Source organism: Dicentrarchus labrax, unplaced genomic scaffold (genome assembly GCF_905237075.1).
Source record: "Dicentrarchus labrax unplaced genomic scaffold, dlabrax2021, whole genome shotgun sequence".
In the NCBI taxonomy this organism is placed as follows: Eukaryota; Metazoa; Chordata; class Actinopteri; family Moronidae; genus Dicentrarchus; species Dicentrarchus labrax.
Genome location: NW_026136721.1, coordinates 9,717,666 through 9,744,775, shown reverse-complemented (window position 1 = coordinate 9,744,775; position 27,110 = coordinate 9,717,666). Strand labels below are relative to the sequence as shown.

Here is a 27,110-nt window from a genome sequence, read left to right as displayed (position 1 = left end):
TGTAGCAAATAGATGAGTCTGTACAATCCCTTTATATTAAGACAATAGCATTAGATTTCTTTCAAATCAACATAATTTTTGAAACACTTCCACTGCATTATACTCTCTTTGATGTGAGCGAGCTTTAGCTGATTATATCATATGTGACTGACAATGTTGCAGGATTCTCCATTTCTGTTGGAGAGAAGAATAAAGCTCCTATATATTTCACGGGTGCACCAAGATTTGAGCACACAGGACAGGTTGTACTTTTCAGACATGATTGTAAGAACTGGACCGCAGCCCAAAGAGTAAATGGGGACCAGGTTGGTAACTTAACTCTTAAGAAAGAAAAAAAGATTTCTTATACTCCAATGACTGAGATAGTTTGAAATTCAGTCTGTAGTGTACACCATTTTGGCTCCATTGTGTGAAATAATAGTTTTATTGCACATTTTAGTAAGTCATTGTTATTTAAAACAGGAGAGCTATGGTAAAAGTTGGAGATGAAAGGATGCTTGTCAAGACCAATGCAGTGGAATGGGCAGATAGCACTTTTATCATATATATGTATGTACAATATATACATGTAGGTCTTTGGACATGGTTAAGGTAGTGTATCTTTTTTTAACTTGTTACTTGATAAAAATCCTCATTTGTATCCCACACATTTTTCAGATTGGTTCCTACTTTGGTGCAGAACTGTGCTCAGTAGACGTCAACTCAGATGGTAACACCGACTTCCTGCTGGTGGGAGCTCCACTGTTTTATCAGCCTCAGGAGAAGAGAGAGGGCCGGATATACGTCTACACACTGACTGATGAGGTGGGCTGTGACTGTGTTTGAGCTTTAATGAGGTTACAGGGAGAAACTTAATGTATGTGTTGTCTTAATCAATAAACTTATATTCTTATTTCCTATAGATACAACTGAAAAGGGAACTGAATGTGACGGCACCATCCATGGGCAGATTTGGCACCACCATATCCAGTCTTGCAGATCTGAATGGAGATGGACTTAGAGATGTTGCTGTTGGAGCCCCTCTTGAGGATGATAATGGGGGGGCTGTGTACATCTACCTTGGTGACAGACAGAGAGGGATACACAGCACTTTCAGTCAGGTGAGACAGAGAAAACCTGACATTCAGAAAAAAAAGATTGCTTCTAGATAAGAAAACAGATTGACTGTTGACCATGCAGCAGTCAAGCAAAAAAGATAAATCTCCACATCAATCAGTAGATTATCAACGATAGCAGCACAATTGGCCAATAGATCAGGCCAAAACTGGCTTTAGATTACAACTCTGAAACCACCCTTTTTTGACCATCATCAGGAATGGCAATCTGTAACGAATAAATAAATAGTTGTGCAAGTAACATATAAAATTCTAGCACTAAATAATTCAGCTTTTGTTTTAATAATGCTGGTATTTTCTTTCAAAAACCAACTACCATCAAAGACCGTCCTCCAATATAACTGCAAACATGCACCATTTGTCTCTCTATTGAGTACCTTCAGATATTTGTGCCAATCACCCACTGTTTCAGTTGTCAAACTTTTTTTATTCCAGAGAATCCTGGGACAGAAAATAAAGCCTGGGCTCAGATTCTTTGGACAGGCCATTGATGGAGACATCGACCTCGGAGAAGACGGACTCCCAAATATTGTAATCGGATCACAGGGCACAGCTGTTGTCTTAAGGTATGGATATTGTATGGGAATATTTGTTAGTAGTGTATTTTACAAAATAAACTAAAAATGTCATCAGTCACTAATTTAGCCATGGCTTTCCCAGAACATAAAGAGAGAAGTGAATCATGCACTGGTGTTGTGAGGCTTGTTTACCCTTTCTTCATGCATTAGTATACCATTATCCTGTGTCTTAATAATACATTTTTAATCAATGTCTTTCAGGTCCAGACCTGTTGTTGATGTCATTGTTCATCTTTCTTTGCATCCCGAGAAGATAAACACTAAGGAAATTGACTGTCTGGGCAACACAGATGACAATCTACCAAGCGTTACCTTAAGAGCATGCTTTGAAATGGTAGAAATAACAAAGAGCAAAGCAGGTAGGGACCTGACCCAATAAGAGAATGTACAAAAACTATATGGGTGAGGTAAGAGTTGAGAAAAGGGGGCTCTGTAGCAAACACTCTTGGCCATGTTAGTACATATCAGGCTGTAGCATTATCTGATCAAATTTATTTTTGCATCAGCCACAGAGCTGTTCATTCATTCAGTGGCTGTAATAACTGTTTATTTGGCAGACCTTTATTAAAAAACACACTGGTTGGAATATTCTGATATATGGAGAGTTCAAAGATAAGGAGAGGGGCAATGTTTCTGGCTCATTTAATCAATTTGGATGACTTTGCAGGGGCCATCAGCTCAGGACTAAACATCTCGTACATCCTCGACGTGGATCCGATGAGACAAACACATCGAGGTTTCTTCAGTCAGACTGATGAGAAAGCTAGGAATCTTACCTCGACCTACGAGCTGCGAGATAAAAACACCTGCTTCCCCTACACCATCTACATGCTAGTATGGAGGTTCTTCAGAGGAACATATTCACATTTATAAGTGTTGGATATCGCCAAGCTGTCTGTTATCTATCTCTCCTTACATCCACATAGGCCAAATTTCTAAATTCTTCTACCATTTTAATCTTTGTGCTTTTTGAAAGTTTCTTCAACAATATGCAGATGACTCTTCTTTTTTTCTTGCAGAAATGTGTGGATGACACACTATCACCCATCAGCATCAGACTAAACTTCTTCCAAATTGACAGCGAGAGCGCGAGTGTCGTCCTGAACGTGGACAGCATAAGGCAGACAGTTGTTGAAGTACAGTATGTACAGTGACTACAGCAGAAGGTGTCTGTGTGGTCAGTATTTGAATAGATGTAGTTGTTTAATCAGTTTAATAAGAGTTGTCTAGAGGGATCTAAAGAAAAAAGAAAAACAAATGCAAAAATAACAATAATTTAGTTTTTTCTGTCTGCATGACCACTTCTTTCTGACTTGCTCTCCATTTTAAGTGACCTAAACAGAAGTTACAACTCTCTTACAGGTTCCCTTTCAAAAGTGATGTTGAATAATGAAACCTTTATTGGTGAACCTGAGACTGATTTCAAGTATGCACATCTGACAAATAGCAAGGGAGAAGCATGGCTGGAAGAGTGAGTCAAAAGGACAAGAACTGAAATTACTCATTAATTAAATTATTAATAAAACCATACCTGTGATGAAGTGAAATAATGAGTATATTACTATTCCACTGTACTCATGTTAGTGTATTCCTACATATACAGAACATTGCACTAGTCTCTCAAATGTACGATCAAAGCTAGGCCATCACTTCTTACAACACATTCATGTTAAGAAATCTTTGTAATCATGTATAATCAGTGTAGATCACAAGTGTTTGTATGTAAATATATGCACAGCTTATAATGTTTGTGGTGTAGAGTTGATGGAATGTACTCATTTGTTATAACGTCTGTTGTGTTCAACAATGTATGGCATCAAAAGAAAAACCTTCAAAGTTGTGAGTACTCTTTATCCTGCTTTAGTGTATATACCAGCACACATCCGGATTTAATGCTACATATTTGACTCACTAATAAAAAATCTTCAGAAAAGACAAAAATCTTCAAATTCATTGAAACCATTGATTAACACAATAATTTTTACATTAAAAACAAACGAAGTAGAAGAATGTTTTACAGTTTATTTACTTAAAATAATAATAAACAGTACTATTTACTCTTCCTATATAGGATACACAAATGAGTGTTTTGGGACCTTTTCAGTATACAAAAAAACAAAGACTTTGCTATATACATGTCAAATAATTTCATGTTTTCAAAAAAGGTTGAAGGTGCACAAAAATGAAGTTGTAAAAATCGCACAAAAATGTCAAATACGGAGTAGCCTGCATGTTTTAAATATAAAACAAGTTTGTACAACCTCTTCACACACAAAAGTAATTCCAATGTTAATGTCAGTGGGAAACAGTGTCTAAAGTCTTAAAAAGGTCTTTGAGTGGTGTGGCTGCTGCGTTCCCATCAACCACCTTTCCTTCCTCTGACGTGTGCTTTAGTCCTGGTCGGGTGTGACGGTGCTTCAGCAGCGCCACTGGTTTAAATGGCAAGTTGTGCCTGCCAGAGTTTCTCATTTCCGGCCTGCCGAGGGTCGACCCTTCTCTTCCCTCCAATAAGATTTGAGGAGTCTGAAGAGAGGGCAGGTGCTCTGTTGAGCGTGCAACCGTTTTCTCGGTGGTTGGTTTGTGGGAATTTTGAGTCTGAGGAACAGAGTGCAAACAATAACAAGTAAACCACAGAAAGAGGCACATAGTCAAGGCAACACTATCCACAGAAAGGTAGGATGCAACACAACTGTAGAGTAGACTGAGTTCGACAGTCTGATCTGGCCAAAAATCAATCCCAACAGCATCCAAAGTGTTGAAATGATGAGGCTGGCAAGATTTCGCAACAAATTCCATGAAAAGACCAAAATCAACAATGGATCTTCCTAATAACTTCCAAAGCCTGAAGTATCTTATTCTTCTGTCCCATAGAGCTTTCTCTTTGTCCAAAAACTATTACAAACACATCAGTTGGCCCAAGCATTAGTCAAAACAATGCTAGTCAAAACAATGCTAAATTTGATTGAATTACAAAAGTCACAAATGGTATTAAATGAAGAGCTGCCTGGGAGCCGAAAGAGCCAGCTCTTATTGCTCTCTAAAAACAGCTGGACTTATCATTAGTTCTTTAGTTTTTAGAATAATCTTGGGCACTGTAGTTATTTTTAAGTCAGTCCTCACATGTCATCATGTCATGCAGTAAATACACACCTGAGAACCAAATCTGTATTTACCCGCAGCTGAACACAGTCAGTAAATGCAGTATTTCCTCCTGTTTGAGCAACGTTTGCTAAAAACTACAGCGGCCAGCTTTTTTAGTAAATAACTGAACCTGAGAGTCTACAGCCATGCTAGCAGCTTTGTGAGCCTGTACTTAAAGGCACACTATGCAAGATTTGTACCTTAATATAACAGCTTCGAAGTCATTTCGATGGTAAACAAACTCGTAGTATAGCGAATCATCCCTATAGCAAAGCAGGAGAGGGACGCCGTTGGCAGAACCAGCAATGCAAGTCTGAAAGGTGGCGCCCCGCCAAATCTCGCGAGAATCACGAACCGCTTTACGGCATTCACTCAGACGTTACCTGGTCAGTCCTCAGAGTCTATCTTTGCCTTTTCGATGTCCGAGCTTCCATCCTACTGAACATGTGTGTTTTCAGTGTGTTTTTTGCTATTTTTAACTATTTTCTTACTTTCTTACTACTTTGTTCACGTCGCCTAAATACTTTTTTGGCGTTTTTGAGCACTTTTTATTTTTTGTTTGCACAGGTCTCCATGGCGGCGGGGAGTCGCATTGTTTACACCCGCGACCAGATGATCGCCCTGAAGCACCCGAGCATCCTGATTGGAGAGAGACCCTCAATACCGGAGGAGCTGAGGGAGACGGTGAGGCTGCAGAGCGGGGGGTTAAACGGAGGATGAAGAAGAGGAGGTTTAAACTCTACATCCCTGTAGTCATCACTGGAAACAAACATGGCTACATGAGCAGATACCGGACTCCAACATCACCATGCCCGGCTTCCAGGCGGTTCGAGCCGACAGGGACACCACCGTGACTGGCAAGAAGAAAGGAGGGGGGACTGGCCGTGCTCATAAACAACAGGTGGTGTAACCCCGGGCACGTCTGTGTGAAAGAGCGTGTCTGCAGCCCAGACATCAAGCTCGTCGCCGTCGGACTTCGTCCATATTATCTGCCATGGGAACTTTCCAGTGTTGTCACCATCACGGTCTATATTCCTCCGTCTGGGAAAGCAGAAGCAGCGTGCGACGTCATCCACACTGTGACTGCAGGACTACAAACGAAACATCGGGAGGGCCTTCATCATCATCACAGGGGACTTCAATCACGTTTCTCTCTCGTCCACACTCCCAACCTTCCACCAGTTTGTCACATGCAGCACCAGAGACAATAAGACCTTGGACCTGCTGTATGCAAATGATCCTGTTTTTTATATCTGTATTTATTTCACTCAAACGTTGCTGTGACAAGTGAATTTCCCCATTGTTGAGAAAGTTATCCATCTATCTATCCATCTATCTATCTATCTATGTACCGGTATACAGGGGGGAGGGGATCAGGCCGTGAGTGCAGATCACGTGTGTATAGAGACGGCTCTGGTGAGTGGTATTTACGACGAGTTAACGTTAAATACAAATACTCCGCAGCGACTCTCGGGGTAGCTGTTTGACAGAACCGGAAAACTGCACAGTATGCCTTTAGCCTTTGCACGCAAAGTCTTTTTTCGTCTGAAATTGTCACGTTTAAAAATAAATACCGCCTCACATTGTGTCAATCATGTTTACACACCGACTCAGAAACCTTCATTTGTCATTAAAGTTTTCCGAACAGGTTTGATTTTTTGTTTTTTTTAGCTGGTGAAACTCTCCTCGTTCTTGACAACTTGGACCCAATTACTATTTTATTTTAATTACTATAATTATTTTTCTACTTTCAGTGAGAGGACCACAAAATCACCCTCATTGCATGATGACTCATTCTCTTATTGTCAATTTTGCAAGAAATAGAATAATAAAAACCATCAGACTAATTTAATCGGATAACAGATTAAAAATCCCAAACGAAAAATACAGACTTAATGTGGAAAGGTTGCTAATAGTTGTTAATGCTAACTTGCACACAGTGACAATGCTACCATATTCACACAGTGCAGCTGAGGAATATCATTCATTTTTCTGGGTTTCTTTTTAGACATAAACCGAAGTATTGGGCAATTTTAAATTTTGTAGGATTTTTGGTGATGCACATTATAATTCATCCTGAGGGGAACATTAATGTCTGTACCAAACTTCATGGCAATCGATCCAGTAGTTTCAATCATTTCACTCAAAACCACAAATGTTAAGTTCAGGATAGCATAGAGAAAAAGTCAGGCGATTGCCAAAGTCAGTGATAGTAGTTTCATAATTTGGGTCAATACAAAAGTTAAGATATTTCACAGGATAAGTGAACAGTTTGACCTGCTGGTGGCACTACATGAAAAGTCAGGGGATCACTAAAGGCAATATGTACATTATGAAAGCCTGTACAAAATTTCATAGCAATCCATCCAATAGTTGTTGTCTGGACCAAATTGGTGGACTCACCGACCAGCTTATAAAGATTTTCATCTTCAGTAGGAACCAATGGGCTTGGGGTCAAACACAGGATAGGGAAGTCATCAAATATTGAGAGATGGACTAACACGTTGTCGGTTTTGGTCTCTTCATGGGATATTTTGACAATAAGAAAAAAAAATTGTCTTTCAGTAAAACGCCTACCTCATGCTCAAGCTTTTGTCTACTCCTATTTTTCCTCTTCTGTTGTTGCTTCACAAAGACACACTCTGTACTGCTTTCATCCTTATTTTCACTTTCTGAAATGCAGTAACGATAAAACAATAACACATTTTAAATCTACCAGGACCACAACATCTTATATACAAATATCAATATAAACGTCTTAAAATGAAATAAATAAATGGCATACCTGCGGGGACACTGATCTGAACAGTGTCCTGTTGCTGTCTGTCTTGTTGGTATGGTCTCAGGCACGCAAAGAGAGTCTGAAGATGGGAATTTGCAGTGGCTGCTACTGCAGATCCTACAAAATGAACAAGGCATTAACAACAAATGTCAGCAGGGCAAATCAACATTTTACACTAGCATTCGTATTCAGTGTGTGGCATGTCCTTACCTTTGTTGGATGAGATGTCGGGCAGCTGCTGATGAGCATGGGTTGTAGATGGACTGTTACCACGAGGAGTTGGACTAGCAGACATCTCGCTGAGAGTCTCAGACACAAGGCTAGAGACGGGGTTCACCGGCAGCTTTGCAGGTGGATTTATGGGCTCAAGTGAACTGTCTTTTCCTATTCCAGGATTAGGAGAGAAATTAGGGAACCTTGGCGTATGAAGGATTTCTTTGACATCGGTTCTGACCTGATGTGGCTGAGATGTCTCTACATTAGAAGCTCTTTGTTTGGAGTCTGCTGTATGAGATATATTGTCAACTGACTGCATTGATTGTTGAGAACAGGATGGAGTCCTTGAATAATCTGGCTGGGACAGCGTACACGGGAGAGGATCAGCACTGAGAGGGGCAACAAAAAGGCTGAGGAAGGACCTGGCAGAGGCTTTATCAGGTTCAAGTGCAGTTTTAAGGTGATTACTTCTGCAATCTGCAGACTGCGGAACAGGACAGAAAGAAATTGAGCCTTGAGGACAAGAGGAACTTGTTACTGTGTGGTTTATAGGCAGAGTGTCGGCAATGGGGTTTGAGGAAATGCTAGGACAGGGACTTTTCAGGGTCTTTTTACATCCAACCGCCAAGTCACCACAATGTTCCATTTTACTGCTGCATTTTGCTGTGGTTTCAGTTGAATAGTTTTGTTTTGTGCCAAGTTTGAGTCCAAATTGCATTTCTTTGGAGCACAGCTGGGTGTCAGTGGGTTGTTTTGCTGCAATATGAGAGTTTCCAGGATAACGTGACTTAAAGGAGCTGGTTCCAGGTTCAGAAGGACTTGATGCTTTACTTTTAAACTCCCTGAAACCTGGAGAGGGACAAAAAGGCTTAAACGAGGGTTGGGAGATAGATGTCAGAACAGAGAGGTGTGGCTTCAATTGTATGGGATGTCTGGAAGTAGATGTCTGACTAGGGGGCTTTGGAAAAATCAATTTGTGCTGTGTGGGTTTAAAAGAGGGAACACCTTCATTTTTACTGTCTATAGAGCATGTAATATCCGTAGACAACAACTTGATTTCATGGGAACCACTTTCAGCAGGTCTCAGGGATTCTGGCATATTTCCACCTTGCTTCTCGTCATCCCCAGAGGCCAGGTTACAGTTAGGGTAGGTCTTTGAAATCCTGTCGGTGTGCACTTGGAAGGATGACAAGCTTTTGAAAATGTTTTCCTTGGATTTGTGTGCTTCATTTCTGGTATTTCTGGAAAACAAGACCCTCTTATTTTGGGTTTCTGAGCTTTGCAGAGGATAAGTGATCTCTTCAAAGTAAGTTTTTGGGGTATCGGAGATCGTTTGTGCACTAGGAGCGGTAGGTGTGTGGCCAAAGGTAGGATTTTCCACTAATTTACAAGACCTGAGGACGGCATCGACAGAGTAGGGAACTTGGCTTTGGTTTACAGAATCTGACGAGCAATCAGAAGAAGAGAGAGGGGCCAATTCTTGACTTTTTGGAGTTGTAAAGAAATTAGTGAAAGGTTTGGATAGTTGAGGTCCAAGCACAGCTTCAACAGAATAACAAACTGGCTCCTCATCATTAAGGTTAGTTGACAGTGAGCTGTGGGGTTGGGCAGCATCTGATGCATGTGGCGGGACAGCTTCCTCCATGTTGCCAGCCATTTGTTCAGTCTGATGTGACAGGGCTTCACTCTCAGCATTTGTGTCTGCGCTTTTGTAAAAGTTAGGCCTGAAAAATAGAAAAATAAAAGTTCATCCCAAATGTATGCAGGAATTACACATATTGACAGAAGCACGATGACAGGTTTAAGTTAGCAAACCTGAGTGGTTGTTTGAATACATCAGGGGTTCTATTTGCTTCTATAATTTCTGACTCGTCTGTGTTTGTTGGCTGTCCTGACGAGTCCTGTTCAGCTTTTTTTGCAAGTTCAGAGAGGTCAATTTCCCGTTTTAATGCCTGCAGTGAGAAGAGGTAAAGCACATGAGAGATCAGCACACAGCAATGCATAAAGAACGTTTTAAGAACATTGTCATGTCTGGACTTTTTTACTTGCGTACCTCATCCAACAGTTTGTTAGTGACGTCATTAAGTGACTCATGGGAAAACCTGCAATCTGCTCCTTGAGAACAATGTCCCTTTCTATGGTAGAACTTGCAGGGGAAGGACTGTGCGTCTCAGTCAAGGAAATATTGGATACTCAACAGCTTCCAGTTTCTGACAAGATACTCATCACAATAATGAGTTTATGTTCGGAAGATATGCAGGTTATTGCTGTTGAACCAAAAGGATATTGTGCATAAATGGGCAGCTCGCCCCTTTTGAACAGAATCCCTGGATGTAGAATTTGCACACTTCTTTGACGAGATCGTTGTAACCCTGAACATGTTCCAGTTGGCAGTCGTCACCCTGCGTACAGGAAAGGGAAGAAAGCAATGTTATAAAAGGCCAGAATAATAAGAATAATAATACATTTTTCTATCCTACAAGTTGTTCTGTCTGACTTGAATACATTTTATTAATATACACAATAAACATAATCTACCTTGATGCACCTCCCCCAAAGGAAATGTCGACAAAGTAACCGCCCATCATCTGACAAAGTATTCTGGTCCTTGAACTCCTGTGTCATGAACCTTGGACGTTCCACTCGGAAGTCCTAAGAGGAAAGATGAGCATAACAATGAGATTCACAAACATTTTGATTGATGATTAACACATTTCTATAGAAACTTTTTTTTTTTTGTCATTATTGGTGGCATTTCAAGCTTTAATGTAAGTAGTTACTTTAATTACTTAAAGTTGATGGACTGATTTGTGTCTAGGGATACCAAGTTGATGCCAAAGTTCTGAAAATGTGACGGTACTCGTGCTTCTCTGTAGGTACCGGGGCCCTGACGGGGCACCTCCAGCACGGTCTAGTAACTGTCAAACACGCTCTGTAGAAAAACAGAGACACTCTCTAGTGCAGATACGGTGGATATTTTACAAGCACAGACCAGGTAACGCAAGCGTGAACACATCAGAGTAGGGGGGTTTGGGTTTGTTGGTGTGGAAAAGAGTACTAAAAGGAAAAAGCAAGGTGAGCAGATTAAAACAGTTTGTGGGTTAAGTAGTGAATTGATTTAGTAAGAAGACATCTATAAGAAAAGGGGCCACTGTTGTTATTTTTGTAATGTTCAAATGTTTTTAATAAAAGGAGTGTATGTACATGGGATTTATTGGGGTTTTTTGTTTTTTACCTTATAATTTGACCTATAATTTCACTATAGTATTGGAATTGACTAATAATTTCCTGGTACTGTGACATGCCTATTTGTGTCTTTGTGAAAATAATACATGTAGAAATGACAGCCACGAAATAATTCAATGTTCAATTCAATTTTATTTGTATAGCGTCAATTCATAACAGAAGTTATCTCAGGACACTTTTCAGATAGAGCAGGTCTAGACCGAACTCCTTATAAATGGGTCTGCTCCATCTCCAACACTCACATGGAGCAGGCTGGACTATGGCTTTAGGAAATTAACCTCTAGTTATATAATTCAGACATGCCTTCAACTACAACAACAACAATAGATTTTCACAGTTAGTTTGTGTTGCAACAGACAGAGAGATGGAAAGATTTGTTGGTTGTTTTATTTTCAAGATAACTGAGACGCTCTCTTTTTTTCTTATCAAGGGCTCAGGTTAATGTGACTTTATCTGCTTTTGCATCATTAAAAAAAATCTAAATTGTGAACCAGAAAAGTATTCCAAAATGCCATTTTTTGCTACCTCATAGAGGTGGGCGATATATATCGTTTGCGATAATATCGTCATTGTTGTTTTGACGACGTGCAAATTTCTATTATCGAGTATTTAAATTACTTAAATTACTACAAAAATATTGAAACGCACGCGGAAACTCCTCACATCCACTTAAAGGGGAACTTCGGCAGATTTTTACCCTAGTCTTGATTACCAGAGGTCACCAAGTACTGTCGATAGGAAAAAGAACGACCAGAATTGGTTCTAGCAAACTGGAGATCCTGCAGCTAATGGCCAGAGCTCCCAGTTAGTTATAATACACTTCTTGGGGGCATATCCTAAAGAGTGCCTTTTGCTCCTCTTAACAGACACAAAATGCAATTAAAATGTCTGTGCAACATGATCAGGGCCCTTACGTGACAACAACATGCCTTTTCAACTCATACGTTGTGCAGAAACCGTACAAAACAGTACTGTCCCCTTTAATACACGGTGCAGCAACGCTCTCTACAGCATGGCAGGATTCAGTCACACAACTAGTGGGCCTACGTGATCACATGACGTGATCACATGACCTCTCGCTAGCATCCTCCTTGCAACAGTTTAGCAGCGCGTTGTGATGGTAGAGACAAAATGCAAGCACCTCCAGTCCCTGAAGCTACCGATACTTCAGATGATTTAGTGCCGAGACGTGGGTCTACCTCTCTGGCATGGAAACGGTTTGGTTTCAAAAAGACTTTTTTAGCGCAGCGCCCAGAGCGCTTCAAGTGGAAACCTGTTCAACTTTTAACACCGCTGGGCGCTCGGAAAATGTGTTTTTGAGCACTCTCAGCGCTAAAAACGCGTTTGGTGGACACAAGCCCTAACTCAGACAATTCCAATCACATTTTAAAGGATATCGACTGATTATCGTTATCGCCAAAACCCCAAAAAATAACAAGATATTATTTTTTGCCCATACCGCCCACCCCTAGTACCTCACTAGCAATTTCAAGTGCGTCTGTCTGTCCGATCATTTTCCAGGACACGGCTGGTATGACAGACGGGGATCGCAGCATACACTAATATATGGAAACTTAAACTTGCACTGTTTTCCTGACATTTTGTCACTCACACCTGTAATTAAAGAATAGTGTTTAAGAAACATGTCAGTATACAGACATAACCTTTAAATGTTTAAATGTCACTGCTTTTGTTTTAATGCTCTCTTTTAATATTGTTACTATGTATGCATATCCATCAATCCATCATTGTGTTTTATTTGTTTCTGATGGAAGGCAAGTTGTAGACAAATTATTTTTTATGTATAACCTGAATCCATTTTTAAGCAGTGTATGAACCATTGCTGCCTGAACAGCAATGACAAAACTGTCAACAAAGTCCAACACACATTTGAAACCACTGCTCTTAGCCATAACTGAATCACAAACTTTGTATGCAACAAGCATGTCCACTTTAGTAACTGAACCAAACATGCTAACACTATTGAACCTTTTAAAACAAGTCGGAAAGAAAGCAAGATTAATATATAGAAATTAATAAAATAACTACCATGGTTACCAGCCAGCAATGACTAATTTGAACAATAATGTAACCTAACCCCATCCAACCTGCAGGTGCTACCATGTGACGTGACCTTGCGATGTATTCACAGCTTAACTACCCTCGGCTATAAACTACCATTTGAACATTAATATAATCCTGAACATAACTTTGCCCTTACAGTTGGCAATGTAATCCGTTTTGGGGAAGTCTGAAAGGCTGTCTATCATTCTCAGCTAAAAGAAAATAGGAGAATGTTAGATTTTTCAGGCCTTTTTTCTGGAAAATTGCTGGACTGTTTTCCAGATTTTTTTGATTTATTTTGAGAGAATACAGTTGATAGGTAACATGGAACATAGGGCACCGCCACTACCTTTTCTGGCCCCGTTTTTCTTAGACATTCAACATGACTGATCCGGATGCCTCTTCTGCCACAGCAGCAGGTGAGAATCACTCAAACCGTGACAGATAACAGACTGATGATGGATGATGTCTGCCCTGACAGGCAAAGCCAAGTGTCTGACCTACCCGATTATCATCTCCATGTCTCCTGTTCCCTCCTCTGTCTCTCGAAGTGCGTCTACTCGGATGGCTTCCACCTCTATAGGCAGGTCTCCCTCTGTTCGTCAGTTGATGCTGAAACCTGTTATTGTAGCCAGCGTGAACACTGCTGCCACCGTCTCTGTTGAAGCCAACACTTGCATGTTCACTAGAAGTGTTATGCCTATGGTGGTTGGAGTCAACCGGTGAGGCATAAGTCCTGGTTGTCTGGACTTTGTGACATTGCTTCTGTGGAAAGAAACGTAAAGAAGTTAAATGTGGAGGGAATGTAGATGTTTTCAAGTCCATAAATACAAATTCATTTTATGCAAACAAGCAGCATACTCCATATAACTTCAATCACACTCAGTTGCAGTTATACAAAGATAAAATGGAGTCTATTACAACATTACTGCAATAAAAGGCTTTTAGAGAGGTACCAATGAAACTAATGGTTATTTTGAAGGCTGTGGTTTGTAGGGCTATTGTATTGTACAGCATTGTGTTATACTGAGAGGTGTCCAATTTATATTAATGACAGTAATTAAAGTTGTGTGCAGTATCAGACTATTTAAACCATATTTACTTAATAGTAGTTTATGAGATTTTCCTCATCTTCATTATTAGACTAATGAAACATTGATTTTATGATAGGATTGTTTTTCCTATCCTATCATTGTTTTTTGTTTTCTTCAAGATTATGGTGGGGGTGCCTGGTTAGCTCAGTCGGTAGAGCTGGCGGCCCAGGTTCGAATCTGACCCGCGGCCCTTTGCTGCATGTCATCCCCTCTCTTTCTACCCACCAGTTAAAGCCAATAAAAGGCCACAAAAAAAAGATTACGGTGACTTTTATAGTTCAGATATGAATGGATATAGCACCCTATCCCCTATTTGAACTTCTCTTGATAACATTTTTTACAAAGACAAAAAGGTCCATGACCAAACCGCTCTCTAATAAACAGTGCAGCAATTCTTGTCTGAATTTTCCTGTGCATCTACTAGGTGTGCATTAGACAACACTGACTAACAAATAAAACACTGAACTTACAACCAAGGTTATTATAGTCAACTACAGCTAGTGTACTTACAGAACAAACTGAGAAAAAATACAAATATACAGGAAATGTCTTTAGTTTAATTCTTTGTCAATTTGGTCAGATTTGTCAACACAACAAGCATGAGGAGGCATTGGTGCATATGTGTCTACATGACCGTGAGTCATGTGTTTGTATTGTTAATACCTAGAACTTTCTATCCAATGTTAGTGTCCAAAAGAGATTCACTATTAAATGTGACAGCTGATAAATCACAAAGTGCCCAGAGACACGCAAAGTTCAAGTTCAACTCACCTTATTATGAGGGCCAGTCTGCCCCCCCTTGGTCCTCCTCTTTCTTGCACAGCCTCTTTCACCACGCTCAGTCTCGTTCCTATAAAACAGAGTAACGATGTAACGTTGACGTTAAGTAACATGAAAGCCATTAACACAGAACTGCTCCTTCAAACACATTTAATCTATCGTTAAATACCTGTGTGTAAAGGCTTGTTGACCAGGGCTCTTCACACCTTCTTCGACAGCAGACAGTCTCGTAAACAGATTCGCGAAAGCCATTTCAGTTCACTGGTCGTTAGTTATTCTTACTCGTTGTGGAAAGACTCGTAGCCGAGGATGAGTTGAGTTGTTGTTATGGATACGTCCATGCTTCTAGTGCTGGAACTTCCTAACGTCACTCCGTCGTTTACCTCTTCTTCCGCGTTTCAGACAAACGTCACCTCCCTGGACTCTACCATATATGGACAGATGGGGAGGGGGGATCCTGACACCTGGCGCCACCTAGTGGTGACGTTTTGTATTGTCTAGTAAACCGGTACATAATTATATACAGCTTCTCTTAAACCTGACAGAAACTCACATTGGTTATCACAAGTACACACCTTGTTGCTGTTTTTCTGAAATAAAGGGTTCATTTGCACTGATTGATTTGTTTTATTTTTTACTCAAGTCTTTAGGGATTCAGTTGCAGCTCGGGCTGATATAGGGACTTCAATAAGATTATCTCTAATAGCAAAGAGATGTGTGCGCCGGTACTCTTCTACAAGGCCGATAGACCTTTTCTACTGCAGCCATTTTGACATGAAGTAGTAGGGTGCACACAGGTGTTACTAATGACACTAATTAAGGTTCAATTCCATTCTTGTCAAACAGAGTCAGATTGCTGCTAATGTGCATGTTGCCTCACTGAAAAGGCTCTGCAACACTAAGTGGAATTTAGCTACCTTGAAAAACGGTATATTACAGCTCAAATTTGAACAATCTGTCAGTTACAAGCCTTCATGGAAGACGTTTTGAAATGTAACGGTAGGAAAAGGTGTAAATAATAAAATAATAATGGCTGAATTCCATTTAGCTGCTGCAGTTTCAGGGTCCTGGTATTGTACGTATTATACAAATATTATACAAATGGAAAGAGACTCATCCAAACTTTACCCACTTTAATAATGGCTTTAATTACATATTAAATGTGTATTCACTAAACAAAAACACTAAGAAACTCCACTGATGAGTATGTTCATAGCCAATGACTCTTTTCTGTTTATTGACATTTTTTATTGTAAAATCAGTCTTTCTACGAACCAGTGGTACATGTGATGACTGATGTTTTGTAAGTGACTTGCTCATGTTTCTCTTCTTAAATACCCACTCGCTTCTTTAGCCCATCAGAGCCAAGTTTACTTACGTAAAATACATTTGTTTGGATTTTAAAAAATGCTCTGTGTTGTCCCATGATTTGTTGGATTATAATTATCTTCATTTGTCATGTGTTGCCCTGTGATGAAACACCTTAAAACCTGGAGACACTAGGACAAGGTTCTAGTCAGTGCCATATTAGACTGTGGTCTACTAACACACAACAAAGTCTTCCATTCAGATGCTTCAGCAAATGCATACAAAGCTGGACCATCTAAATGTGGCAATTCATTTAAGATAAGAAAAATAAATGTTAGAAACACACTTTTGGATGCCCACACACACACATACACACACACACACACACACACACACACACACACACACACACACACACACACACACAAACACACAACCAAAATACCTTAATAATATGCAGTTGTTCCCTAAAAAATGAACTGTTATGAGCTAGTTTGGAGGTTTCAGTTGTAAATTCTACCAGATGTGGGAGATAATTACTGTATGATATTAGTATTTTTATTAATTTGCTGATATATAGAAACTAGGCCCAGCAGTGCACAGAGGTGATGCTATTTCATTCTACAGCAAATTGACTCTATCCAGTTTGCTACTGTGTGTTACTGTTGAGGGAGATCAACTCTTAAATTAATGGGATTAAAATGTAATTGAATCTCCTGAGCTGTATGATCAACAAGCACACTCATCAATCAGCAAAGACTGATAAAAGCTCAGACATGTTAAAAAAAGATGAGATAGAAGCTGGACTTTGTTCCTCCACATATGAGGCCGTCCCTGCGTCTGGCTCAAAGTTCAGGTCACGCAGACAGTTTCAGTATTGCCTCTGTGACTGTGTTCGTGTTTCCCCTCAGTCTCTGAACTCTAATTCTATTCATAGTGAGCTACAGGATGATCCGTTGGACCCTTCTTGCTCCTGTCCTGCTCCTGCTGGGCCTGTTCATCCACAGTGCTCTGAGTCAAGAGGCTGAGGACCCAGCAGCAGCACCACCACCACCGGGCCAGGCCACTGATGGCACGCAGGCGGAGGCCGAGAACGAGGACTGGGGATTAAACTCCCTCAGAGGCAGCTTTGAGTCAGTCGGCGGCTACTTTGACTCTGTGCTGGAGTTCATGGGCGGACGTGATGGAGTGTGCCAATACCGCTGTCGATATGGTAAGTCAGATAAATGGATGAGTAAGCATTACACTGTATGGTTAGTATGGTTTAGGGTTAGAATAATGCTAATATGGACCTTTTATCAGCCAGTGTGGTCCACACCATGGATGTATCTTTCTGGTTCTTCTTTTTGGCAAAATATTTTGGAATTTAATCTTGACTGAAAGGAGGAAATGTATTACAGTTTCACAGTTTCCCCTCAACATTGATTACATGTGGTGTGAAAATCTGCTCATGCTGGAAAGCCACATGAAATTATATCCAGATTTAGAATTAAGGAAAATTCCTGTTTGAATTTGATTTAGAATAGATAAATAATTATCTTATATTCACATTTTAAACACACTCCTTTGATTTTTGTTTAAGCAATGTTGTTTAAATTAGCGGCATTATTACTGTTAAAAATATATATACTCAATGGATAATACATTCATATCATATCATAAATGTAAGTAGCTGCGGTCTGGAAATTGCCTGTATGAACTAACAATGCAACATTAAAAAACCCAACAACAAGAATGTGCTGATACTTAAAACTTAATAGGATTGACAACTTCTTATACTTATCATCTTTGTTATCATCTGGGAGAGGGCCTGGAAATGGACTGTGACCCCAGCATGATAGGAGAGGTTTCATGTGGTGACTGGGGAATGTGCCTAATGTCATGTGAATGGATATGAACCAAATACGTAACCTCTGTGTCTCTATGTGCAAACCGTGCAAACACTTCTGACACATTTCCACTGGTCCGTTGTGAAACATGACATCTGATATTTTGCTTTGCTTCCCCTCCTCTCAGGTAAGGCTCCTCTTCCTCGTCCTGGCTACGAGATGCCACAACCTAATGGGTGTAGCTCCTACTTCTTTGGTCTTCCTGTTCCAGAAGGGGTATGCATCTTCTGTCTGTTCAGGGCAAATTCATTTTGATTTATGTAACATGGAAATGTAATCGATAGTCATATAAAAAAGCCAAATCTAAGGGACTGTACAAAAATGAGGGAAAAAGTGGGCAAAAATGTGTGTTTGACTTTTCAAATACATTTTAAAAATTGCAACCCACTAACCCTGACCCTGACCCTAATATCTGAATTTAGCCCAGCTTTCAAGCTAAACAGATTAATGGAACAATATTTTGTACCTTACCAAAACTGCACATAAGAAGTGCAAACAACTGCCAAAATTGTGGTAAACTTAACAAATGGTGCATGTTGTTTAATCGAACATTTCAGTGGCTATTTTTGAACAAAGAGCAAGTAAATGATCCATTATTACTGACACTGAATAGGTGCACAGGGGCAAAGTTAAGGCGACTGCTAGTTAGTGAAATAATGGTCTGCACCTTAGAAATAATGTTCAATCCCGACTATTACAATCTATGTCTACTGTTGCTGAAAACTGACATTATGGATCCACTAGGTAACTATATAATCAAGTCCCAATACAAATACACACCTCTGGAAAACCTTTATGGACCATGGTGCAAACAAATGGCATTTTGACCATAACTATTTTGAAGTCATTTTTTTCTATTGGTTGTCACAGTAAATGATGAAATAAAAATAAGTCTGGGGAAAATAAATCCATAAAGACTCTGATCCCCTTTTCTGACCCAACCTTCAAATCATTTTTATAGTCTCTAAATGTCCAGAGAACTGAACATACATATGGTTAAATAATGGAGTCAGTTTTTAGTGTTAAGCAAAACTAACCCCCTGTGAACCCCCCCACACTTGCGTACAAACACATTAATCACCTGTGTTGTGTTCCAGATGGACATGGGCATCCCTGCCATGACCAAATGTTGCAATCAGCTGGACATGTGTTACGACACCTGCGGCTCCAACAAGTACCGCTGCGACTCCAAGTTCCGCTGGTGCCTCCACAGCATCTGCTCTGACCTCAAGAAGAGCCTTGGCTTTGTGTCAAAAGTAGAAGGTCGGTAACCTTTTAACCTTTCAGAAAACCTGCTCCTCCATGAAGTTTAAAGTCTGTGTAAAGGAAATTCAGTGATTTCTCTTTAAACACATTATATGTGTCATAAAATAGTTGTTGAAAACATTATAAGGCTGGGAACTAGGTGGTACTGAATTGTGGAGTTTCAATGTTTTTTTCTTTTTTACCAGTTTTGGTTTCAGTATTTTTGGGGCGGGGCTAAAAGTATGGCTCGATGACGCACTGGAGCCACCTGCGCAGTATAAAAGCATACTGCGCGCTAACACTGGTGGTCTCGCACTCATTATTGAGTCATTACAACCGTTTCATGTTATTAGCCACAGCCATTGCTAGCTAGCTTAAGTATGACATTAACATTACAATTGAAGGCTTAAGGTTATATATAAAGCTTAAGATCCAAACTTCCCCTAAGACGTGTCCTAATACAAATCCATAAAACCTGTAAAGCACTAATTCAATTAAATGAACTGTTGGATGAGTAAATGACATTTCCAACACAATGACCTTCTTTTGTACAAAGTGCTCTGAGCTGAATGTTTGTTTCTCTGTCACTTCCTGTCCTCAGCATGTGAAACGGTAGCAGACACCTTGTTCAACACGGTGTGGACTCTGGGCTGCAGGCCCTACATGAACAGCCAGAGAGCAGCTTGCTACTGTCAAGGAGAGGAGAGAGATGAACTTTAGATTAAGACATGAACCACTCTTCTATTTATAACAGTACCAACTAGAGCAACATATCAGATGATGGTGCTCTGAGTTACGGTGTTGCAAAGACTGCGGTGTGACTACTTGAGTAATTTATTTGGAAGCTCTTCTTCTGGTATTGTTCATAAAGTCATTATTTTACTTTGCAACTAAATCTTAATGCTAAATGAACTGTTAAATTGTTTAAGCTGCAAGCCAAAACTGTATTTGTTTGTCTGTCGAAGTGCATAAATGCTGTCTGTAGTGCCGATATTAGCCCCAATGGTTAGCATTGGTTATGTGATTTGGAAAAGGAAACATATCTGTGGTGTGAACTCCACTATACAATGCATAGATAGCCTCATGTGTTTCAGACTTAGAGTGTGTTATCATGTCATACTAAGGATAGTCTACCGTATGAATAAATGTTATTGATACACATAAATGTAATTGTTTGATTTCATGGTATACTAAAGCAGGATTCATTACCCAGAAGTCCTCAGATCAGTACACTCTATTAGACAATCCACTTTTTATGAGTACCTGGTTTTGGTTTAAAAAATGTGAGACAAACTTCTGATATTTATTTTTGTTTAAGTTTAATTAATTTAATAAGCAGCTATTGAGGCATCTAAATAATCAAACTGAAAGTGTGTGGGAATCTGAGCTACTGCCCTAATAGAGCCAAAACATTCCAGGGTCTTATATTCACTAACATTGTAAGAGATTGGTAAATTCAGATTGCAAAAGCACAAAGGAACAAACAAATGCAGTAAAAATGGTAAAAATCATTTTCAGTCAGTTAGGAGGATATTAAGCCAGGGGACACAGAAAACCTTCCCATTTCTTCTTCTTCTACTTCTTTGACAAAACATGACACCTAGTAGCAGCTAATGTAGCTCAACATATGCAGTAGTAGCAGACTGACGTATAAAACAAGTTATGCCTCAAACCTTGTTGTTTGTGTCAACAGCATACACATTTGTATTTTATCAAAGGTTTCATTATTCAGTATGGGAAGGACCGTGTGAATGCAAAATACCAGGACCTGACCATTTTTACAGCCTTAACCCTTTATGACTAATATATATATATATATATATATATATATTTCATCAACAAATTAAGACAGAGCCTACAAAACATATTTTGCTTAATCAAATTTATAGAGTATCAAGAGAAAATAGGAAGAATAGAAACAGTTACAAAGTTAGTGATATTCACAGAAAAAAACGGTTTTAACACATATTGGCAATTCATTGCACGACAATATTCTTTTGTAAAAGATTTACTTGTTAGAGTTCGAGGAGTGATTCAGTACAAATCTGGAAATGTGACTAAAATACTAAATGGTCCTGTTACACTATGAACCATATATGTAAATAATGAATGTTAAACACGATGTCCACATGGGCTCACAGCAGCTTCAAATTAAAGACACTCATGGCCCTCCACAGATCTATGGAAAAATGAGAAAAAACTGATAAATGTGACAGACCAAATGGAGGTTACTCACTGCTGCTTACAAATGTAAATTTAAAAATCATACAGTTCATAGGGAGTTTAATTCAAAAACACCATGTATTTAAGATATTTTAATTTTATCATCAAGATTTCAGGACGGAAGAGAAAGATATTCTGTGAGGTTTTGTTGATTGGAATTTGTTTTTACCTCTAAAATGTAAAGTAAACCTAATGCTGGTAAGTAAGTAAGTACACCAGTGGAAAATAAACAAGCTGCTATGCTCACAATACAGAAACCGTGACAAGCCAGAACATTTATCAAGTTTCCAATTCTTCAAAGACACATGCTTTCAAAATTCAATGTTCTGACACTTAAAGTTTACTTACTTTAATCAGTCTGAGAGGTTACAGAGTCGGCTGGGTGGGTCCGTTTTTGCTTTGCGTTCTGGTTAAATGCTTCAAGCTAGAAAAAATAAAAGTGGATCAAGAAGACAGAAAATCTCCAGACGGTGCGTTTTATAATTATATATAGGCTTAAAAGAAAGCACTCAGAGCATAGCAAGTTCAATATTGTCACTAAAAATATGTTCTAATTCAAAATATCAATTTTTTTTTAAGTTACACTGTTAAGTGACTCACATAAACTAAACAATAAATGCCAATTCAGCTACATGAGCCCTATCCATCGTGTATATTGCACACAAAGAGGATGGATTTTTATTTTCCACAGTTTAGTTCAACTACGCCTACCTTTAACTTATGTAGCCTATCCTTACAGGTGGGGAACATTTACCATTTCTGTAATGTCTATGTTGGGAAATACAACAACAAAAAACAGTCTGAACAAATAATGAATGATTAAATGAATAAACCCAAGTAGGGCTTTAACTAACTAATATTTTCATTATCGATTCATCTTTCGATAATTTCCGAAATGTCAGAAAGTGGTGAAGAACCAGCACTGTTTCCAAAAGCCCAAGTTGAAGTTGAAATGTCTTTTGTTCACACAACAAAGATATTCAGTTTACTGTGATAGACTAAAGCAACCAGAAATGATATTATAGTTTACTCAAAACATATAATACATTATTGAAATAGTTGCCAGTTAATTTAATAGTTCACAACTAATTGATTAAATCTGACTAATGGTTGCAGCTCTAATGCAGCTTGTATTTCCATAAAATGAGACTGGGAAGGTCGGAAAATGAATGAATCTGTTTTATCTGAGAGACTTATTATGGGAGAACTTACTGAAATGTTCCCTAACAAATAATTCATTGTTTTTTCAAGCTACAGGTTGGTGACAAATTCAAGGAAAAATTGCTAATAATTGATTCAAGAAACATAACAAATGCTAAAACCAACACTCCACCAACCTTTTTACGCAGGTTCGCCTTTATTTCCTCCTCTGTTGGCGGCTGTTTTTCCTCGCCTGACTCCTCGCCTGACTCCTCGCCTGACTCCACTGGCTCCTCGGCTCCGGCGACAGCTTTGGAGACGGCTTCTCTGACCTGTGAAGCCTCTCGCTTCGCCGCAGAAGCTGTGGCAAGGCGAGATGCTTCACTGACCTGTGAAGCCGTCTCCAAAGCTGCCTCTCGCTTGAGTCTTGCCTTTCGTTGTCGCCGCAAACGTAAACGACGATTCTTCTTCCAAATTTGGAACTTTGACCGTTGCCTCAAGCTTTTTGTGAGTTCCTTTAAACAGCTCTTAGTGGTTGGCTGCTGAGTGCTGATGACCTGCAGGCAGCGAGGGCCAGAGGTGTATCCAGTTTGGCCTTCACTTTTAGACAGATCTGGATTCACTAATAAGTCAAGGTTTTTTCCACGTATATGATTCCACTGCCTGCACCTCTGAGTGGTTGGCTGCTTCGTGGCGATGACCTGCAGGCAGCGCGGCCCAGAAAACGAGCCAATCTGGCCTTCACTTGAAGACAGATCTGGGTTCACTAAAAAGTTCATGTCTTGAAGATTATTGGGATGAGGGTAAACCATGTTAGTTGCCACTGCAGAGCCAGGAAAGTGATGGTAGGCATTCGGTGGGTAAGGATGCCTGCTGGGATAAAGGGAGGGAGGAAAGGCACCCTGAGTATTTGTCCAGTGAGAATTTGTAGCAGCACTGTAGGTGCCACTGTGCGGGGCATTGTTCCGGGAGTACTGGGACAAACTGTCGTGTTGTATTGCAATGCACGATTGGTTTTGTGGATGTTGATAAGTGGCAGTTTCTTCTGAGTTTATTCCGTCTCTGTGCCTCTCTGCTTCTTCTCTTCCTTGGCATGTCAGTCCATCTCCGCTCCTGTCTCTCGAGCTACTGTGTTCAGGCGCTCCCTTCGAGTCTCTGCTGTGGGAGGGGCCGGTACTAGCGCTTCTAGAGGTCGACCTCGAGTAGGAGGAAGGGGATTTCCTGTACTGTCTTTGGGAGCCTCTCCGCAGACACTCCTTCTCCCCTCTGCTATCCGCCCTTTTGCCCTCATGCTTCTTCCCATACAGCCTCTCCTGAGTCCGGTCTGCTAATTTGCACATCTCTTCCGCTTCCAGGCTGAACCCCAGAGTTTTAAGAATGTTCTGGAGCTGTACACTTTGTTCATCCACCTTTGGTTTTTCTTCTTCTTCTTCATCTTCATCCTTCTTCTCCTTCACTGCCGGGGGAGACTTGGATTGACTACTAGATCCAAAACAGAGGCCTGCTCCGTCATTCTTCTTCTCATCATCAACAGATAAGTGATCACTGAGGGATCTCTCTTGACGATCTCTCTTGGGCGGGTCGGTCCTCCTCTCTCCACTGTTAGTCCGACTCCGGCCTAGCAGCGAGGCCCCGCTGTTGGATCGCTGGCTCTCGCTCCTGAAGGGCAGATCTGGCTTGTTCTCTATGGCAGGGGGCTGAACGTCCAGGAGCTCCTTACCTAAAGGGAGATCCTCACTGTCATCGTTGACGATCCTACTGAGCAAGTCCATGTCCACTCCTTTGTTGAGCACGCTGAGGAAGCGCTGGAAACCCTGGTTGGCGTTACTCTCCTCCTTGGCTGGTGAAGTAAAGCTTTGGCTGCTGTTGTGCTGTCCAGGGTGTACAGTGTCTCTCAACCCGTGCATGCTGGGAAAGGTTTCAGCCCCCAGTGCAGCCTATGCGGGTAGAGAACAAAGATGGATGAATGGGTACATTTGATGATTATTAGTTTGTAAGTTAAATTGTATTCAACTTTAAGATGAAACACTCCTTTAATGTATGATTGTGTGTTTTCTCTTATTCAGCTTTTGTATAGTAAATTTTGTACGTTTTATTTATATGTTTACTAAATATAATGTCAATGAGATGGCTATACAATATTACAAACCTCCCTGTTTGTTGGTAAAACACAGAGATTACTACATCTCTGCTTCCTCAGCGCATTCACTCTGAGCTTCAGGGGATGGTCTTCCTGCAGCAAGACGTCCTTGCTCCGGCTGGAAGAGTTCATTCTGTCTGTGGAAGAACGGACCTGAGCAGCAAGAGAGGAGGCAGTACAGTATACAGCATAAAGGCCTCTGCAAGCTGAAAAGAACTGTATTGATTATCGGATATGAATTAATCTCTTACTCACCATTGACAGAAAGCTGACAGAATGCCGTTGCTGCAAAATTGAATTCACCCTGTCTTTAAGACTTGCACTGGCGCATGTAGCTGCCTGTTCTTTAGAGGAAAAGCCCAGAGGTGTGGCCTCCTTCCCAAACGGTTCAACCTTTTTCAGAGCAATAGCAACTTTCTTTCGGAGTATCTTCTCCTCTATCTCTCTAAGTTCTATCCACTTTCTTTTCAGCTCTGGATCCTCCTCGTCCATTTCAAACGGTTCTCCGTCTGGGTCCTCCACTTCTGGCTCCTTAATGTAAAAGTTGTGAGAGGGATGACAGAGCTCCTCTGATCCCAAATGCACCCCGATGCTGCTTTGTGGTTCATCAACAGTGTATGTTGAGTGCTGGCAGTAAGTGTCCCAGCCATTATCACTTCCTGGGGCATTGTGCATGCTGCTGTTAACAACAGTCTGGGGATTTGGGGTCCAGATTTGTCTGCAGTCTTTGAATAGCTTCCCAGTTAAGTGGATTCATCCTGCAGTCAGTCTCTGTTGCACAATGTGGACAAATGACTGAGGGTTCATAGCACAGACTTCTGACAGTGACCTCCTCCTCACTTCATAGAAACTGTCCTTTTCGACAAGTGACTGTCACCGTCAATGTTTTGGAAGCAAAGACATTAACTTAGCTTAAATATTGATTGCTTTTGTGGTAAGACAAATCCTAGTGCTCAACAAACCCAGGCTCTGTGACACTATAACCTGCTGCAATATAAGTTATAAGTTGGCAAATTAAGGGCCGAACAAACAACAAAACCTAATCTTGCTTTTTGTGATAGCTTGAGGTTAGCTTGATAGCTAACAGTGTTTACCTGCTGCTCAAATGACCTCTTCCTCTGTCGCATCGCGGGAAAAATATTTGTTTAAAGGCCGTTACTCCGAAAACTAGGCTATTGGAGAATGAACAGTCAAAGGTGAGCTTTAAAAGGGTTCAGCAGCAGGAAAGGACAACCTTTAACGTCAGACAAAATAGTAACTAAATAAGTGGGGCCAAGACTGCTCTCACTGCCTCGGTAGTGTTTAAAATGGCTATCATTAACAGCGCCACCTGCTGGATGGAGTACCGACACTGCACGATAAACATATATACATTACATGATGATATACTTTAGTATGTCCTCTTCCTGTGCACATGGGACAGGAGACTGGTGCAACTGGAGGCTGATGGGTCCACAGAGTGGTTCCTTATTCATTGTGTCGGTACCCGATTACATCTACTAAGATCACATCTTCACCAGTCAGTTGTTAAGTTTCAAGCTTTTGAAGAGTGTTTATTTAGTTTATTCTTCTTCTCCTGGTGCCCTGCAGTTCCATGTGAATTCTTATAACTCCATGGATTATCTGTGCTTTGTCCTTACTGTGCCTTTGCTTAACCTCCTCTATATATCCTGTACATAGGTATGGCTCTCGAGGATTTCTTCCGGAGTTTCTGAGCATTTTAGTATCTGTCAAGTAAAAATAAAAATAATCCATGTCCACAATACAAACAATGTAAATCAGTGGTTTTTAAACTGGGGGTCCTTGGAGGAATAGTATATTTTAACTTTTTTTTTATTGTTTTGTTAATAAGGTTGGCCGTTTTGATTGACTGTAGTGTAAGAAGACTGTATCTTCAAACTGAAAAATAAAAAAGTACCCAGAGGGAAATCCTTAAGACAAAGTCCTCTCAAACTGGGGGTCCGGGCTCTAATGTACATCTATTTTGGGGGCCCTTGACATGGAAAAGTTGGACACCTGTGCTAAATAATTAACCAAAATACCAATAGTTAGTAATGTCAGAAATAATTAGTCCTAATGTAATATCAACTTTTGTGTGCAGAAGCAAACACACAGCATACATATGCACGCACTGGCAGTTAGTTAGATT

The 27,110-nt window shown here is 40.3% G+C and overlaps 4 protein-coding genes across 14 annotated transcripts in view; 2 read left to right on the top strand and 2 right to left on the bottom strand.

Moving 5' to 3' along the window:
- The window catches only part of LOC127355089 (integrin alpha-L-like), a 31,303-nt gene extending 27,669 nt beyond the window's left edge, over positions 1–3,634 (top strand). For all 10 annotated transcript variants that reach the window (XM_051385574.1, XM_051385573.1, XM_051385577.1 and 7 more), the window contains 7 exons: positions 163–305; positions 658–804; positions 903–1,100; positions 1,551–1,681; positions 1,895–2,052; positions 2,361–2,527; positions 2,713–3,634. In XM_051385574.1, the coding sequence (XP_051241534.1) occupies positions 163–305; positions 658–804; positions 903–1,100; positions 1,551–1,681; positions 1,895–2,052; positions 2,361–2,527; positions 2,713–2,847 (1,079 nt within the window). In that variant the 3' untranslated portion in view covers positions 2,848–3,634. The remainder of the gene's footprint in view (positions 1–162; positions 306–657; positions 805–902; positions 1,101–1,550; positions 1,682–1,894; positions 2,053–2,360; positions 2,528–2,712) is intronic.
- Positions 3,635–3,701: 67 nt separating this feature from the next.
- Positions 3,702–15,411, bottom strand: LOC127355091 (uncharacterized). 2 transcript variants are annotated; one of them, XM_051385578.1, is made up of 11 exons: positions 15,186–15,411; positions 15,008–15,086; positions 13,647–13,907; positions 10,371–10,484; positions 10,120–10,234; positions 9,886–9,995; positions 9,648–9,784; positions 7,827–9,556; positions 7,620–7,733; positions 7,412–7,506; positions 3,702–4,288 (listed from the first exon to the last, which is right to left on the bottom strand). In XM_051385578.1, the coding sequence occupies exons 1-11, from the start codon at positions 15,266–15,268 to the stop codon at positions 3,989–3,991; spliced, it is 3,138 nt and encodes a 1,045-aa protein (XP_051241538.1). In that variant the 5' UTR covers positions 15,269–15,411; the 3' UTR covers positions 3,702–3,988. The 2 variants fall into 2 exon arrangements, with proteins under 2 accessions (XP_051241538.1, XP_051241539.1); XM_051385579.1 differs by lacking the exon at positions 7,412–7,506 and having other exon boundaries at positions 3,984–4,288.
- A 1,769-nt stretch (positions 15,412–17,180) lies between these two features.
- Positions 17,181–20,623, top strand: LOC127354656 (group XIIB secretory phospholipase A2-like protein). Its single transcript, XM_051384715.1, has 4 exons — positions 17,181–17,537; positions 18,341–18,429; positions 19,311–19,476; positions 20,060–20,623. The coding sequence occupies exons 1-4, from the start codon at positions 17,273–17,275 to the stop codon at positions 20,176–20,178; spliced, it is 639 nt and encodes a 212-aa protein (XP_051240675.1). The 5' UTR covers positions 17,181–17,272; the 3' UTR covers positions 20,179–20,623.
- A 137-nt stretch (positions 20,624–20,760) lies between these two features.
- LOC127354654 (uncharacterized) lies at positions 20,761–26,288 on the bottom strand. The gene is made up of 6 exons (XM_051384711.1): positions 26,056–26,288; positions 25,217–25,732; positions 24,971–25,114; positions 23,019–24,758; positions 22,030–22,105; positions 20,761–21,637 (listed from the first exon to the last, which is right to left on the bottom strand). Exons 2-5 carry the CDS (start codon positions 25,634–25,636, stop codon positions 22,031–22,033), a joined length of 2,379 nt encoding a protein of 792 aa, XP_051240671.1. The 5' UTR covers positions 25,637–25,732; positions 26,056–26,288; the 3' UTR covers positions 20,761–21,637; position 22,030.
- Between the last annotated feature and the right edge of the window lie 822 nt (positions 26,289–27,110).

What these genes read in the sequence shown, in the direction of transcription:
- LOC127354656 (XM_051384715.1), top strand. Translation starts at nt 17,273, where the DNA reads ATGATCCGTTGGACCCTTCTTGCTCCTGTCCTGCTCCTGCTGGGCCTG. An exon ending in CCAATACCGCTGTCGATATG is followed by an intron (nt 17,538 to 18,340) that starts GTAAGTCAGATA and finishes CCCTCCTCTCAG; the next exon opens with GTAAGGCTCCTCTTCCTCGT. An exon ending in GTCTTCCTGTTCCAGAAGGG is followed by an intron (nt 18,430 to 19,310) that starts GTATGCATCTTC and finishes GTTGTGTTCCAG; the next exon opens with ATGGACATGGGCATCCCTGC.
- LOC127355091 (XM_051385578.1), bottom strand. Translation starts at nt 15,268, where the DNA reads ATGGCTTTCGCGAATCTGTTTACGAGACTGTCTGCTGTCGAAGAAGGT. An exon ending in GACATGGAGATGATAATCGG is followed by an intron (nt 10,485 to 13,646) that starts GTAGGTCAGACA and finishes CTTTCCTCTTAG; the next exon opens with GACTTCCGAGTGGAACGTCC. An exon ending in GTATTCAAACAACCACTCAG is followed by an intron (nt 9,557 to 9,647) that starts GTTTGCTAACTT and finishes TCTATTTTTCAG; the next exon opens with GCCTAACTTTTACAAAAGCG.
- LOC127354654 (XM_051384711.1), bottom strand. Translation starts at nt 25,636, where the DNA reads ATGCACAATGCCCCAGGAAGTGATAATGGCTGGGACACTTACTGCCAG. An exon ending in CTGTCAGCTTTCTGTCAATG is followed by an intron (nt 25,115 to 25,216) that starts GTGAGTAAGAGA and finishes CTTGCTGCTCAG; the next exon opens with GTCCGTTCTTCCACAGACAG. An exon ending in AGGCGAACCTGCGTAAAAAG is followed by an intron (nt 22,106 to 23,018) that starts GTTGGTGGAGTG and finishes TATTTTTTCTAG; the next exon opens with CTTGAAGCATTTAACCAGAA.